The sequence below is a fragment of the Cydia pomonella genome, unplaced genomic scaffold (assembly GCF_033807575.1).
Source record: "Cydia pomonella isolate Wapato2018A unplaced genomic scaffold, ilCydPomo1 PGA_scaffold_161, whole genome shotgun sequence".
Classification (NCBI taxonomy): domain Eukaryota; kingdom Metazoa; phylum Arthropoda; class Insecta; order Lepidoptera; family Tortricidae; genus Cydia; species Cydia pomonella.
Genome location: NW_026907803.1, coordinates 659,336 through 673,883, shown reverse-complemented (window position 1 = coordinate 673,883; position 14,548 = coordinate 659,336). Strand labels below are relative to the sequence as shown.

The window sequence follows — 14,548 nt, the reverse complement described above, 5'->3', positions numbered from 1 at the left end:
AGCCGCATAATGTATGAGGCCGTACAGCGATATATATTTCAGCTGTCAAATTCGAGACACATTTTTTTCTTGGACTATTCCTCTACCCAATAAGACCCAGTTTCCGTTTTAGGTTGCAAAGTCTGATGGCAGTCACTTTCGTAAAAACTAGTGCTGACACCCATTCTTAGAAATAGTTGCCAAGCGAGCCCCCGGTTCTCATGGGCCGTAGCAAAAAGGCGGGACAACGCTAGGATGACTATTAATAACCCAAGAGTCGCGAGTTAGAGACTCGTGCCGTATAATTATACTAGATTTGGATTTTTCCAGTTTTCGTTTTATTTAAACACTTTCGCTGTCAGTAACAGAGTCAGCGTTGTTAAGCTTACAAATAAATATTGTCGAGGTACTGTCAGCGAACGCATTAAGGCCAAAGCACACATGCTGCGTGTGTGTAGACGGGCACGGTGCCCTAATGTTGGAGCCGTGCGTGCACACGTCACGGAAGCGGTGGGCCATCTCTCATAAGGATCTGTATATTACGAGGCGTACGTGCAAGTCTACGCACACGCATGCAGTGTGCGCAGGGTGTCAATGAGTACTAACAGTTGGGGCGGCAGCCGGCTTCGGCGAGGATGGCGGCCATGAGCGGCTTGTCGCGCAGCGCGGCGCTCAGCTCCGCCTCGTCCCACTGCAGGCGTAGGCGCCGCGTGCGCCCCGCGGGGCCCGTGCATCTGATCAAATAAATACTACATTGTACAATCGTGATATAATAGAGAGCTTTTCAGTCGAGTGCCGTGTTTAGGCAGGCCACGAACCTTTAGTCGGTTCCCTGAACGGAAAAAAGGTGCCTTTGATGAAACCAGCACCATATTTTAGTATGTTGTTAAACGTGGTTAAGTCACCGGTTATGACTGCATCAAAATGGCCGCTGCCGGGTTCAGAATATTGCGTATACCACAGAAAGTATGTCACATGTAAGCTTGTGTGGGGAAAAATCCCAAAAAACAATCCGTTTTTTTGTTTATCAACTTTACGTAGTGTCCGACCGAAGTTTCGGTTTCGGTTTCGGCAGGTTTCGGCATAAAAATCGTGTTTCGGCCGAAGGTTCGGTTTCGGCACAAAAACTGCCGAACCTTTCGGTCGCACCGAAACTTATAATCTTGTACTTTCGTGTAAATTTTTAGTGTAAAGACTGTTCAATTTACCAAGTGGACACCCAAAATGGTAATATAAATCAATTAGTTGGTCTAGAAATGGAACCCAACGATATAGAAGAGAGAATATAACGTAACAAAATTGGTAAACTTTTCGAAATATTATCGGATGCGCCGCATAAATGCCTGTTTTCAAAATGTTAATGGAATTTTATAGCTTATTAATGTAGCATTCATACTTTGATACAATGTTTTACAATAAAGTTGATAAAAACAAAAAAACGGTTTTTTTTTGGGAAAATTTTAATAAAAGTTAAAATTTCTTGCAAACTATGGTATTCACAAGGACAAATGTATGAATAATATTGTAGCGCATTTATTTTTTCCTTTTTTTTACACCCTACACAAGCTTACATGTGACATACTCTCTGTGGTATACGCAATATTCAGAACGCGGCAGCGGCCATTTTGATGACGTCATAACTGGTGACTCAACCACGTTAGAAACTATCTCCCGATGGTTTTTTAGTCAGAATAACATGTTTAAATTGTTTAACAACATACTAAAATATGGTGCTGGTTTCATCAAAGGCACCTTTTGGGCCCTATATGACTCTAAGGGAAGCGACTACTTGCCGAGTGGCCTAAGTAAGGTACAAGGTCGGACCCGGGTACGTCCTTAAACTACGTCCACAAGAGAGGTATGTGCATTGTGAATGTCATCTCGCTCTGTGTGGTAGGGCACAGCACAGCGGATGTCATTCCAGATCAAGAGCAGAGCCCAACTGGGGAAGTACCTCCACCAGAAAATCGCAGCGAAATAACACTAGACCCTACTCATAGTGTTGTGTTCCTGCCGGTGAGTAAGGTTGCCAGAGCTCAACGAGGGGTGGGAGGGGGTTAGGGTCGGCAACGCGCATGTAACTCCTCTGGAGTTGCAGGCGTACATAGGCTACGGATACTGCTTACCACCAGGCGGGCCGTACGCTTGTTTGCCACCGACGTAGTATAAAAAAAGAAAGATTAAAAAGCTTGATTATATCACTATTGTATACAATACTTGATCACTTTTTATTTCGTATATGACATTTACATCAGTTTACAATGAATAGTATTTCTACTTAAATAACACCCAAGTTAAAATATTTTAATTAGAATAGTTTGTGTTTCGTAGAATCTAATATTTATTATTTGTCAAATAAATAATTCGCAAACATCCAACTCACCGTAAGGCACCGCGCGCTTCAAGTAGAGTACACGCGCTTGCCATCTCGCTCATGTCGAGCGGCGCGATGTTGCGAGCTGCTGCTACTCTGTATACAGAAAGATCACTGTCTTAATGTAAACCATTGAAAGGTAAAGGAATTTTCAAGCAGAAGGTGATAACCTCTTTTTTATAAATTTATAATGCAAACAATGTAACATCACCTAATACGATCAAATTCAAGGAGCCAATTGGGCTGCAAAAAGTGCGAAAGTAATAAACCCCTGTAATAATGTATATTTAATTCGTCAGAAAAAAAACAGAACGCCTTGCTTTGCCGCCAATTGAAAGTGAAATATTCTCTATATTCAAGTGAAGCTTGTAAGTTTCAATAATAACCAAACGTTTTCCTAACAAGGTCGGTCATTGGTCAATAGACTGCTATGACTTCATCCAGTCCTGTCATCAGACTAATCATGAGCGCCGGTAGCATAACTGGTTAGTAGCGCTGGTTGGGCGTTAAGAAGTGAAGCTTTCAAACTTATGTACGAAATTCAGTTAATTTTTATCCACCATCATCAAGGGAAACCGGCCTATTTCCAATAAGGCCTAGTTTCCCATGTGGATTTTAAGGTCACCAAACCCTTTCGTAAGATTTAGTGCCTGTGCCAATTCTTTGGAGTAGGTTTTCGGGTAGATCATAGGCTCCCTTAGTGAGTCTAATGATAAGTCGGCACAACAGATGATAAATAATTAGAAATAGAGTGTACTCACTTTTTATAAACATCGTGTAATTTCCCCATAACAATGTCCTTATTTTTTCCCTTGAGCATAAGCATAAGACTGCAAAGTATCAACTTCTGTTGCATCGGGAAACCTTCATCAACATCAGACTCGATTTTCTTGGAGCCTCCGTACACATCGTTCAGTACTTCCAGGACTTGCTTGAGTTCCACTGTGACCGTGCAGTCTTTCATCATGGTGTCCACGGACTGGTTCTCGGCAAATTTACTGCGTTTTGCAAGCTCGATCACTCTACGGCCTATGTCTAGGGCTCTTCGCATGTCTCCAGAAACGGCAGCAATTTTAGCTAAAAGATACAAAATAAAAATAGTAGAAAGGCTGATTTAGATATGATGAACGAATTAATTTGAAAATGTGTCTATATTGATAGCATGATTATTAATTGGATGGAAGAATCTTTCACTCCTGTGAAGTATCTGAGATGCATTTATATTAAATTTCGTTATCCCCTACTTATGGACACGTTAAATTTACTACTAGCAGTTTTGCAGGTTGAATGTTGACTTGGCAATTAAAAATTTCCATATCCACAATAAATAACAAATTGATAGTAAAAATCTAAGTTTTCTTTTATGATGTGAACAGATTTTATAGTCAATTATCTACTTATATACATTGCCTATTGTCTATTTCCCATTTACATTTGTCATTTATAATTTGAGTTTTGCAGTTCGCATCTACGATCATCTCACAATTCTCACAAGTACATATAGGTACAGTCGGTATCAAAAGTAGCGGATCAAATAACGCTTCATAAGTATCTACCATTCTGTAACAGCTTAACAAAATGTAATGTCTTTAATATATAACAACTAACACTGTAAAAGATATATTTTTGAACGCGAATTTTAGGAGATTATCTACATTTGGAAAAGTTATACGGAATATCAGATACTTTTGGCGCGTTGTTTCATCCGCTACTTTTGATGCTGACTGTACGAGACAAAGCCAAAATAAAAAAAATCATCTCATTCAGATTAATTAGTTTAAAATCGACAAATACATCTATTATTAATATAAATAAATGATAAAGAACGAATGGTTCCAAAATATTATTGAACATGTATAGATGTATACCTGCCAACATTTGTAAGGCGACAGGTGAAAACACGTTGGTTTTGTCAGCCTCGCCCAATATCTTGGAGAATATGTTGATGATCTGCTGCTTGGTGTACGGCGCGAAGTGCAGGGTGCGCGGCCGCAGCGAACAACGGGCCTGGAAGGGTAAATATATTATGGAATAAAATAGTACTTACAAGGAAGGGTACCCAACTGTCCGGCTCCGATTTGATTTATTTTATATATAGAAGTCTATAGTCTGTTGATAATTAAGGTTCAGGGAGCGGAGTTTTTGAAAAATCGTTCCGCTCTTTTAGATAACAATACGGTTGCCAAAAACAACAATCTTGAAAATTTTACTAGGGACTTCAACGATTCGAAAATTCAAAAACATGATTTCCGCGGTCACAAGCACACACATCCATCTCCCACTCCACGAACTATGGGATCTTAAATTATTCAGCAAGCAACCACAATAAGACATTGAATAAGTGGTCAGCATACTAAAATTTACATCATAGTTGGTATGACGTCTGTGGGTCATGCTAGCAATAAATACACGATGTTCACGAGGAACCCGAAAGATTTTAACAGTGTCGTGTTCCTGATTACATTTAAAGACTAATATGTCTTCATAAACTTTTCTGGAACTCTTTAGTTTCAGATAAACTTTTCTGGAACTCTAGTTTCAGAGTTAATACCAATAAAAATAAACATATTTTACTATTACTTAGTGCAAAACACCCTTTTTAATGGCGATGTTGCTAACTTGCCACTAATGGGACTGGAACCTAGTCTAAATATTCTTATTAATAGATGTCACCTTGAAAAACTAGGTTTTAGGAAAAAAAAGCGAAAATTTATTTAAGTGACAGTTTTACCAACATTTACTATTTATGAACAAACATGCATTCGAAATATAGAAAATAAAACAAAAACATTTTTGACATAATTGTCCTACGCTCATATATATTTTATTCCTTCTTTTGACCTCAGAAATGCGTAGTTAAAATCTTTCCGGTTCCTCGCGAGCATCGTGTATAAATCAAGTTGTAGTCGACTGATCTGATATGTAGATGGTCATTGGCCACGCCAACCAAGACCAGACGAGAGCCCGCCAGCGCCGGCCACTTAAAGATCGTATAAAGCTCTCAGTACTTAACCCATTACTAATATTTTACCTGCAATCGCGGAAGTGCGCGCTCTGTCAAATCCAGAGCATTGGCCACGCCGACCAAGACCAGACGAGAGCCAGCCAGCGCCGGCCACTCAAATATCGTGTACAAAACTGACTGGCGTTTGCTGTCTAACTGGTCGATCTCGTCCAACACTAGTAAGCTGGAAACACATACATGTTGAACACCAAACAACACACAGTGTTATAAACTAAGATGGCATAATATTAAAAAAAAAGTGACAAAGCCCCACAATGACCTAGACCGAACCGGCGTCTTCAGCTTACGCGGGTAATGCCATTACCTCTAGGCTACCCGGTCACGGCGGTAGTCGTCCCAATGTCTCGAGTAGGTATCTTTGAAAGGCTAGGCGCTTTCGTACACAAATAATAGTAGTTTATGTGACTGCTACATAATAAAAGGCATTCAGATTTTAAACGAACGAAGGGAGTTTCTTAAAAGGATTACACGAGTGTTTTAATGCCTAATTATGTACAGTTACATACACTATTTTATCTACACACATATAAACTTTCTATGATATATTCACTAACCCAACTATAGCCAACGTTGAGGCATCGTTGCTCTCTTGGCGGAACTCGCGGATATGTGGTGCCGTCACCGAAATATTTTTACCGCATAAATTTTTAGTGAAATCATTCCGAGACACTTTTGAAAGCTATAACTCACGAGTGAGCTATAACTTTTTTTTACAATCCAAAACTCCCGCGGGAACAATATAGGCCTTAGTCCTTCAGTACACCTCATACACCTGCATAAACGATAATTTTTCGAGCAAGTGTGATGAAAATGTATTAGTAACATTCAATTACTTACATCATCTTGTGTTTTCTATTCAAATATTTTTCTATGGCAGCCAAGCATGCCTTTTCTGTTGAACCTGAAGTAGACAGCTGCAATTCTTTGCAAATTCTGCTGTATATGCTCGTGGCGGACTTCATCATAGTGCAGTTCACGTATACTTGTTTGAAGCCTTCTTTGATCTGTAAATAATTTTTAAGTTCAAAATTAAAGTACCAATTAACAAAGTACCAATTTTATTTTTTAAATTTAAAAAAAAAATTGATTTAGGCAACAAGGCCCATATTAATAGTTATTTTTTTTAAGGTCGAGATTCGGCATTTTTGGGGAAGTCTTGGTAGCTCAGTTGGTAGAGCGGCGCACTTGTATCCCGGAGTCAGCACTTCGGGTCCCGCCTGATGCGGAGAATCTTTCATTTGAAATATAACGAGTTATTGAATAATAAATATAATAATAATAATGACATTAAAGCTCTCCAAGGGGCCTCTACGTGTTGGATCTATATCCCCACGCAAACCTATCAAAAGACCGGGATTTATAGGCCCGTGAAATCCAAGGAGATATAATAATAACAGTCGGACAAATCTTGTCTAGGAAAATATGTATCGTTTAAGCCTAAACTAATTGACAAAAGAGATCTTCGAATCAGCATTAAATTGTTTGCCCATGATGGGTTTTTGACCATATCCTCAGCCTAAGCTGAGAGTTGTAAACATGTAGCTTCATAAATTGAGCCACAGAGATTAGCAAAGCTCAGACTTTCCCTTAAAGTGGGGCGGGCCACTAGGGTCAGACCAACATAAGTTGGCAGTGATTTTGATAGCCTAGCCTGTGCAAGTGTTAAGTAAACGTCATAATTTAATAGAAGTTTGACGTTTAAAGTAATACTTGCACTGTCTAGGCAGCCAATATCGCTGCCAACTTATCTTGGTTTGACTCTAGCGTTAATAGCAAGGTGCGAAGTCGGTGGAGGGAGTGAATGCTAGCGGAAGTAATTTAACTCCATAAGATTAAACGTAGAAAAGCCCACAAAAGGGCAGCACCAGTCGTGCACCTAGCGAATAGACTCGTTTGCTCACATCGCGCATATAGTATTAATTACCTACCTTGATTGAGAAATATTATAATCTAAGATTTCAAAGGTAATAGGCCCGTTCATATAATGCCCAGCGAACATGCGAACCAGAGAACATGTGCACAAACGCGATTTGCGCACCAACGAACTGCTAGCCTACTTCGTAGTGACCGTAAGGCCCGTCTTTACGAAGTATGTAATATATAAGTCAATGAAGTATACCTTTGGCGAATTCAATAAGCATGATAAGGTTGCCGTTTTGCCTGTGCCAGGTTGCCCAGAAACATATAACGAAGCAGATTCTTCTTTGTCAAGGCTCTCTAATAGGAAGTTTTGCAACCATTCAAATTCTTCTTCTCGACTAGGAAGCGGGCCTGAAGTAACAGCATGTCGATTTCTGAAAAATTACAAAAACACATACGATTGTTAATCATCATCATCTGCTGGCCCTTGCCGATGTTAGCCATGGGGACTGGCTAAACGGTCAATGAAATGTTTTGTATGTACTCTATGTACGTCAATTCTTAACGATTTCTCGTTTGTCATAATTATACCATGTTTTTATTGTCATACAAACCTCTCGTCAAAGGATTCTTCACATTCATCTTTAGACTCGACGACTGAAATAGACTTCAAGGTTTTTCTGGATATTTTGGGAGCAGAACAAGAGTCTGAAACAATTAATCTAAATGAATATAAGATCTAAGTAGACGAATCAATCACAGCATAAATGTATTTTACTTAAGTTTAAATAATGCTGAAGCGCTGGTGGCCTAGCGGTAAGAGCGTGCGACTTGCAATCCGGAGGTCGTGCGTTCAAACCCCGGCTCGTACCAATGAGTTTTTGGGAACTTATGTACGTGTAATATCATTTGACATTTACCAGTCGCTTTTCGGTGAAGGAAAACATCGTGAGGAAACCGGACTAATCCCAACAAGGGCTAGTTTACCCTCTGGGTTTTTTTTAATCTTTATTTAACGAGCTTAGTCTAAAAGACGATGCCGCTCAATAGTACACATCGAGAAGTGTTCTTACACTAAAACATTTAAAACCTAAACAGATCATTATTTTCGTCTTCGGATCCCCACCATCACCATACTGAACAGAGCTCTAGCCTCCCTACCCTCTGGGTTGGAAGGTCAGATGGCAGTCGCTTTCGTAAAAACTAGTGCCTACGCCAAATCTTGGGATTAGTTGTCAAGCGGACCCCAGACTCCCATGAGCCGTGGCAAAATGCCGGGACAACGCGAGGAAGAAGAAGACTTAAGTTTAAATAATATGTACTCAATTCTGAGTCATTTTCCCCAGACAAGTCCTATAACATTTGGCGATTGTCAAACATTATTCGCAGTGTTGAAACTTATATTTACCTAATGTGCGATACTTGCACACCTGCAATATGGCTTTTGGCATGTCATCTGACCGGTTGCTGTCCCAATTTGAAGAAAATAATATTAGTAGACATTAAATATCTTACCATTAATACCATTGTCAAAATTATCTTTGAGATTTAAATTAATGTCTTCTGGTAACTTCATTTTGTTAAGAATATTTTCATTTTCATTACATTCTTTGTTCCTCTTATTCATGTAAGTCCTCTTACGGGATTTAAAGGGAATAGCAGTTTGAGCAGCCGACATCTGAAATGTAAAACCGAATTGAACGCCAAAAGAAGTTTCCAAATAATATTTGCAATCAAATATGTATTTAAATAAATTATATACCTTTTTAAATCTCCAATGTAAATACTAAAGGACAGGTAATAGAAAAATAATTACATAATTGCCACCATTTATTACAAATTACAATTCCCATCTTAAGGTCAAGATTTCTTAATCACAAGAATACAGTATGCAATGTATGTAAATTGAATACATAGGTTATGACAACCTAATATGTAAAAGATAAACTCAGTATTAAATAAACTACATATTGTAACATGCTGTTCAATAGTATGATGCACAAAATATAGAATTATAGACTTTAATATTATATATGTAGATAAGGTTGAAAATAAAACGTTGAGAAACAATATGTCAATCACAAACCATAATGTAAAGTATATAACTACCATTTAAAAAATTAAATTCATGATTTTAGATACAACAGTAAAGCGTTGGATTCATTTGACAAAAGTACCTACATGTTATTTGAAACAGAATTTGATATAAAAATATGTTTCTTCTATTATTCAAGTATGTTTATGAATCTTTGTAATACATTAATAATGTCTACTCTCAGCATCAAAATAAGTTTACAAATGAATTTAACACCCTTTTACAGCTGATCCTACGTACATACCTAAATTACAGTTATTCTTATGAATATCTTATTTACACACAACTTACTATGTTAATACAGTCAAAGAGAATTTGATATAGAGGTGGATTGTCAAAGAAAACTTTGTAGCCACAGTAAATCTACTGCCATCTTTCAACACATGATTAAAACTTTTAGAACACCATTCAACTTTGATCCTTATTGTTTCAAAGTTTTAATCATGTGTCAAAAGTCGGCAGTAAATTTTTCTTTGACAATCCACCTCTATTTCAAATTCTCTTTGATACAGTTAAGCTGAAAAAAGAAAAATGTAAAATATAGTTCCAAAAACAGGGAATATTATATTAGTAACTATATTATGATTTCATTAAATAAATACAATATGAATTAACAATTATTTATCTTACATTGATATTTCATTGCTTATCTTTGTTATTAAAATCATGTTGATTTTGATGTACGGCATTTGCCATACTTTTGAATAGATTAGCTTTGTACCAACTCATTTCCATTTGATGCCTTAAATGTGCCATTGGATGCTGTGCAATCAGCTGCTGAGATGTCATATAATCTGGAGGAAGATTCATACCAGAGTTGGACTTAATAGTAGGGGTTATGGGCTGGCGAATCCCAGACAGTTTTAGACCTGATGATAATGGTTTCATTGGTTTCGGACCTGGTTTAGAAGGCCCTGGGGATGCCTTTGGAGATTCATTTTTTAAAGTGTTAAGGTTGGGGAGTTGTGTGCTCGATATTTGATTAGATTGGTTAATATTCTGTTCTGATGAACTACTAGTTGCCTGTTTTTCTTCAGCAATTACTAATTTAGGAGAAGAACTAGGAGACCGTGTCTGAGATCTTGGAGAAGGCTGTGCTGGAGTGGGAGAATTATGTGACTGGGTTTGATAGCTAGGTGACATTATAGAATTGCCACTGCCTGCTTGATTCATATGAAAAGGTTTGTTACCTATGTCATGCCTAACAGGAGTCTGAGATCCACTGGGACTACCTTTTTCATGCTTTACTTGGTTCATACTCGAAGAAGGTATTCTCAATGGACTTGCACCCGTATTTGCAGGTCTATTAGAAATAGGTGAATAGACATTCCCTGGATTCATATTTGCAGGCAAAACTTTTCCTGGAGGGTTTTGTTTTGTTGCTGCCAAATTCGCAATAGACTGCATTTTTTCTAAAAGACGTGATTGATTAGGATGCTGTCCTATTTGACTTTGCATATTATGGGGAGTTGTTAAGTCTAGAGCAGCACTAGGCTTATTTTCTGGAGTCATAGTTACACTACTGGGGGACTTATTGTTTGGATTATTCAGTTTATTTATGGTATTGAATGTTTTTGGAGTAGCTGGAACAAGTTTCGGCACTTGAGCTTTATTTTTTGGGAGTTTCGTTTTTTTATCTGATGCTAAAGTTTGTAATTGCTTCTCAAATGTTTGCTGGAAAGTAATAGGTGAAGCAAAGTTGCCACTTTGCTTTCCTAATTTAGTGTCAGCTATAGGTTTTAAATTAGGTATTGGCCCTTTAGCGGATGACTCAGAAGATTTGCCTGGAGGCTTTGGTGATGCAGTTGAACTTTCAGATTTTGCTTGTGGACTTTGCTTGGTATCAGTATTGCCTTCAGCTTTCATCTGTTGTTTTTTAGGATTACTATCTGGTAACTTTAATATTTCGATGTAGTTGTGAACAGGTGGACTAGGTACTTTATGAGCTGTGCTACTATTTGCGGAAACTAAATTTTTATTAGTAATATTCTTTTTCGGATCACTTGTGGTTGGCTCACTAGGACTACGTGGATCTAATTTCTGGTCTGTTAAAGTAATTGATAATGATGAAGGGATGTTAATTTTACATGAATCTAACAACAAAGATTTCAGTGGGTCACCCGAGGTTTGGCCAGCATTATGAGTGGCACTAAGAGATGACTTCACCTGTGATAATATCTTACTTCTATCTATTGTAGGATCACTGTTATTGGCTAACAGATCCATCCTCACTTTATTCATTGGTTGTGCTTTGTTTTGGGTTGTTTGTGTTGTTGGCATGGTAGGTTTTAAGTCAGGCATTCTTTTTGGAGGAGGCTTTGGACCTTCTGCAGGCTTTGGGAGAGAAAATTGCTGTGATTCCATTTTGGGTACTTGTAGTTTAAGAGGAGAAACCGTTTTAGGCTGTGAAGCATGCTGTACTGATGCCACTGGCTCATTTGTTGCTTTTCGTTTTGGAGAAGAAACATTTGTTGTACTAGGAATGGTTCTTTTTATTCCAGTACTTTCTGAAGTTGGTTTAGAACCCACTGTAGGCATCTTTTGTTCCTTTGTTGGTGGAGATGATGATGGGGTGTTTTTGACAGGGTGAGGGCTAAGTTTGTTGTCAGTGGTGTCTTTTGTTTTTGTCAAATTATCAAATGCAGTCCCAGACTTGTTAAGAGGTTCTGACACTCCAGGAGATGAAGCAGAATTAGAGTTGGCTGGTTTAGTCAGACCTTGGGGTATTTTAGTTTTTTCTAACTCAATTTTGAGTCTTTTAACTTCTGGTGCTTTTGGTGGTGTCTGTGGTTTTCTCTTCAAAGTATCATCATCCTTTGGAGCTTCTTGACTTTTAACTGAATTATTAATAGATGATGATGATGTCTCTAGCACATTACCTTTTACAGGAGATGATTTAACTGACTGGCTATTACTTTTGGCTGTTAACTCAAAAGAGTTCAAAAACTGTGACTTTTCTACTTCATCATCATTTTTCTTAGCTGTAGAGTTACTGTTGGCGCCTGACCTATTTTGACTACTGTTATCCTTGTTGGACTGATTATTCTTGTCTGTAGTTGAGGAAGTGTGTGACTTTTTGCCACTGTTATCTTCTGGCATGGGACTGTCAGTACCAGATGATATTTCTGAACCCTGATCATTCAGATTATGTGCAGGGCTGCTAACATTTGTATCTTCTGTTGGTGTGGGGCTTGATTTTCTATCTCGAAAATGAGAACCTTTCCTATTGATATCAAACAATCTGTTTCTGATAGCTACATAATCTATAATCTGGTAGAAAAATCTCATTGGTTCATTCCTCTTCCAATTGTAAATATAAGCAATATCCATCAAAGTGTAGTAGTCTGGCAAAGGCACCCTTTTATATAAAATGTCAATAGCAAATTGAGTGCTATCAATATCAAATTTCATACTCAAGAATTTCTTCAAATGACTAATATTGACAACCGCAGGACACTGTAGAAACCTCCTCGTGGTACCAGTTGGTGGCTGAGGTTCATTGCTGTCTGATGATTTGCTCGATATGCTGTCAGTGTCTGTGGCATCTGCATATTCCAAAGAAAATGAGATAACATCTTCAGGACTGAAAATTATCCTCTCTGTATCTTCACCTCTTTGCTCTGGCGTCGCTGAAGCAGCCGGACCCGGTCTAGACGAGTAAAACTGTTGTCGCCTTTCCATTTCTTTTTGGAAAAGCCCTGGTACGAGTTTGTAAACAATATCTTGAAGTGCTTTGTCTAGCCTGAAATTTGGCTTAGCGACATTTATCTGCACGTCACAGACCGGGCAGTAACGACTAATTTGCAAATGCTTGATGATGCAGCTGCGACAAAATGAGTGCAAACATTCGACGATCGTGGTGGCGTCGATGTAGTAACCACGACATAGCGGACAAGTAATTTGCTCATTTACTTCTCCTAACAAAGTTCTTTGGGGCACAACCGTAGTATTGTTCTGTTCAGCCATTTTAACGACCTTTTTATCAAGTAATTTGTTGGAAGTTACCATCTTTACAGATGCATGTCCAGCGTCATTAACATGTATAACACAACTGTTGTTGTAGCATCTTAAACAAAATATTCACTGTACGTTACACTAACTTTCACGTCGCAATAATAGCGTTTTACATTAGTATTATTTGAAATGGCCTTTTATTAGCAAAATATAACAATCAATATTAAAACGAAGCCCCGTGCCGTGCCACAATGGAACTACAAACGACATTACACTTTTTTTGCAGAATGTTGGTAACACTGTCAAACTAAACGACAACATAGGTTATCCGTAAGCTAAATACATACAATTTACTTATAATACTAGTGAAAATACAGTCAAGTACATATTAAGGAAACTTACCTTCACTTATACTAGATCTTTCTCGATCAGTTTTCCAATAAACCTAATTATATTAACAATATCTCGATAAAAATAGATTTGGCGCGAATACGTCTACTGCAGTGATCGAATTGTGAAATTGATTGACAGACCATTTTTTTTTTCAAGGCAAGTGTCAATTTATAGTGTTACCAGAGCAGTCACAACTCACAACTGAATATCTAAAGTGACCCATACATTATCCAGTACAGGGATTTGGTCAATAGGGTTGTTTCCATCTACAAATCTCAGGGCAGAATAAAATTGTATCCCAATAAATACTAAAACGTAGTGATTATATGCTCTTTGATAAATACTTTTGGATTATAAGAACATGTTAAACTACTTTTAGGGGACCTGTAATGACCATATTTTTGTAAATATTAAATTTAAAATATCTTTTGGCACACGTCACGTGACCAAACTCGAAACGTCATTGAAGATTCTGGTGACGTCACAACTCTCGGATTGACACTGTTGAGAGTTAGGCGATAAACAACAAATGACAGATGTCAGTTGATAGTTCGTATCTTCTGCGTGTGTATGTAGTTATGTGTCAAAGCGTAAACTGTGACGTCACACAATTTTCAAAGAGCGTTTTGGGCGCGAAAGCATCTTTCAAAATATATTTTGTTAAATTAACATATTTAAAGCCGTTTTTAGTATAAAAGTTGAATTTTAGGGCAACTTTTAGTTAATATAGAACGTAATACAAGCGTTTCGAAAAATTAGAAACAACCCTATTGGCAGCTTGGCTAGACCCCCTGACCTGCGTGTTGGTCAAAAATGTCGACTGCTGAGATCGCTCAGCGAAATTTAATAATATCACACCTGTTATATA

The 14,548-nt window shown here is 37.9% G+C and overlaps 1 protein-coding gene across 1 annotated transcript; it reads right to left on the bottom strand.

Annotated features, from left to right (window-relative positions):
* Positions 1-353: 353 nt before the first annotated feature.
* Positions 354-13,542, bottom strand: LOC133533392 (polycomb group protein Psc-like). The gene is made up of 11 exons (XM_061872362.1): positions 9,980-13,542; positions 9,844-9,850; positions 8,754-8,916; positions 7,853-7,946; positions 7,498-7,672; positions 6,216-6,382; positions 5,385-5,541; positions 4,222-4,360; positions 3,115-3,430; positions 2,363-2,449; positions 354-713 (listed from the first exon to the last, which is right to left on the bottom strand). The coding sequence occupies exons 1-11, from the start codon at positions 13,339-13,341 to the stop codon at positions 581-583; spliced, it is 4,800 nt and encodes a 1,599-aa protein (XP_061728346.1). The 5' UTR covers positions 13,342-13,542; the 3' UTR covers positions 354-580.
* Between the last annotated feature and the right edge of the window lie 1,006 nt (positions 13,543-14,548).

Bases quoted from the DNA above. Each gene is read 5' to 3' on its own strand.
- LOC133533392 (XM_061872362.1), bottom strand. From the start codon at position 13,341: ATGGTAACTTCCAACAAATTACTTGATAAAAAGGTCGTTAAAATGGCT. The intron at 7,947-8,753 runs GTAAGATATTTA...TAATTGTTTCAG, and splicing joins TTTTGACAATGGTATTAATG to ACTCTTGTTCTGCTCCCAAA. The intron at 3,431-4,221 runs GTATACATCTAT...TGTATCTTTTAG, and splicing joins CGCCTTACAAATGTTGGCAG to CTAAAATTGCTGCCGTTTCT.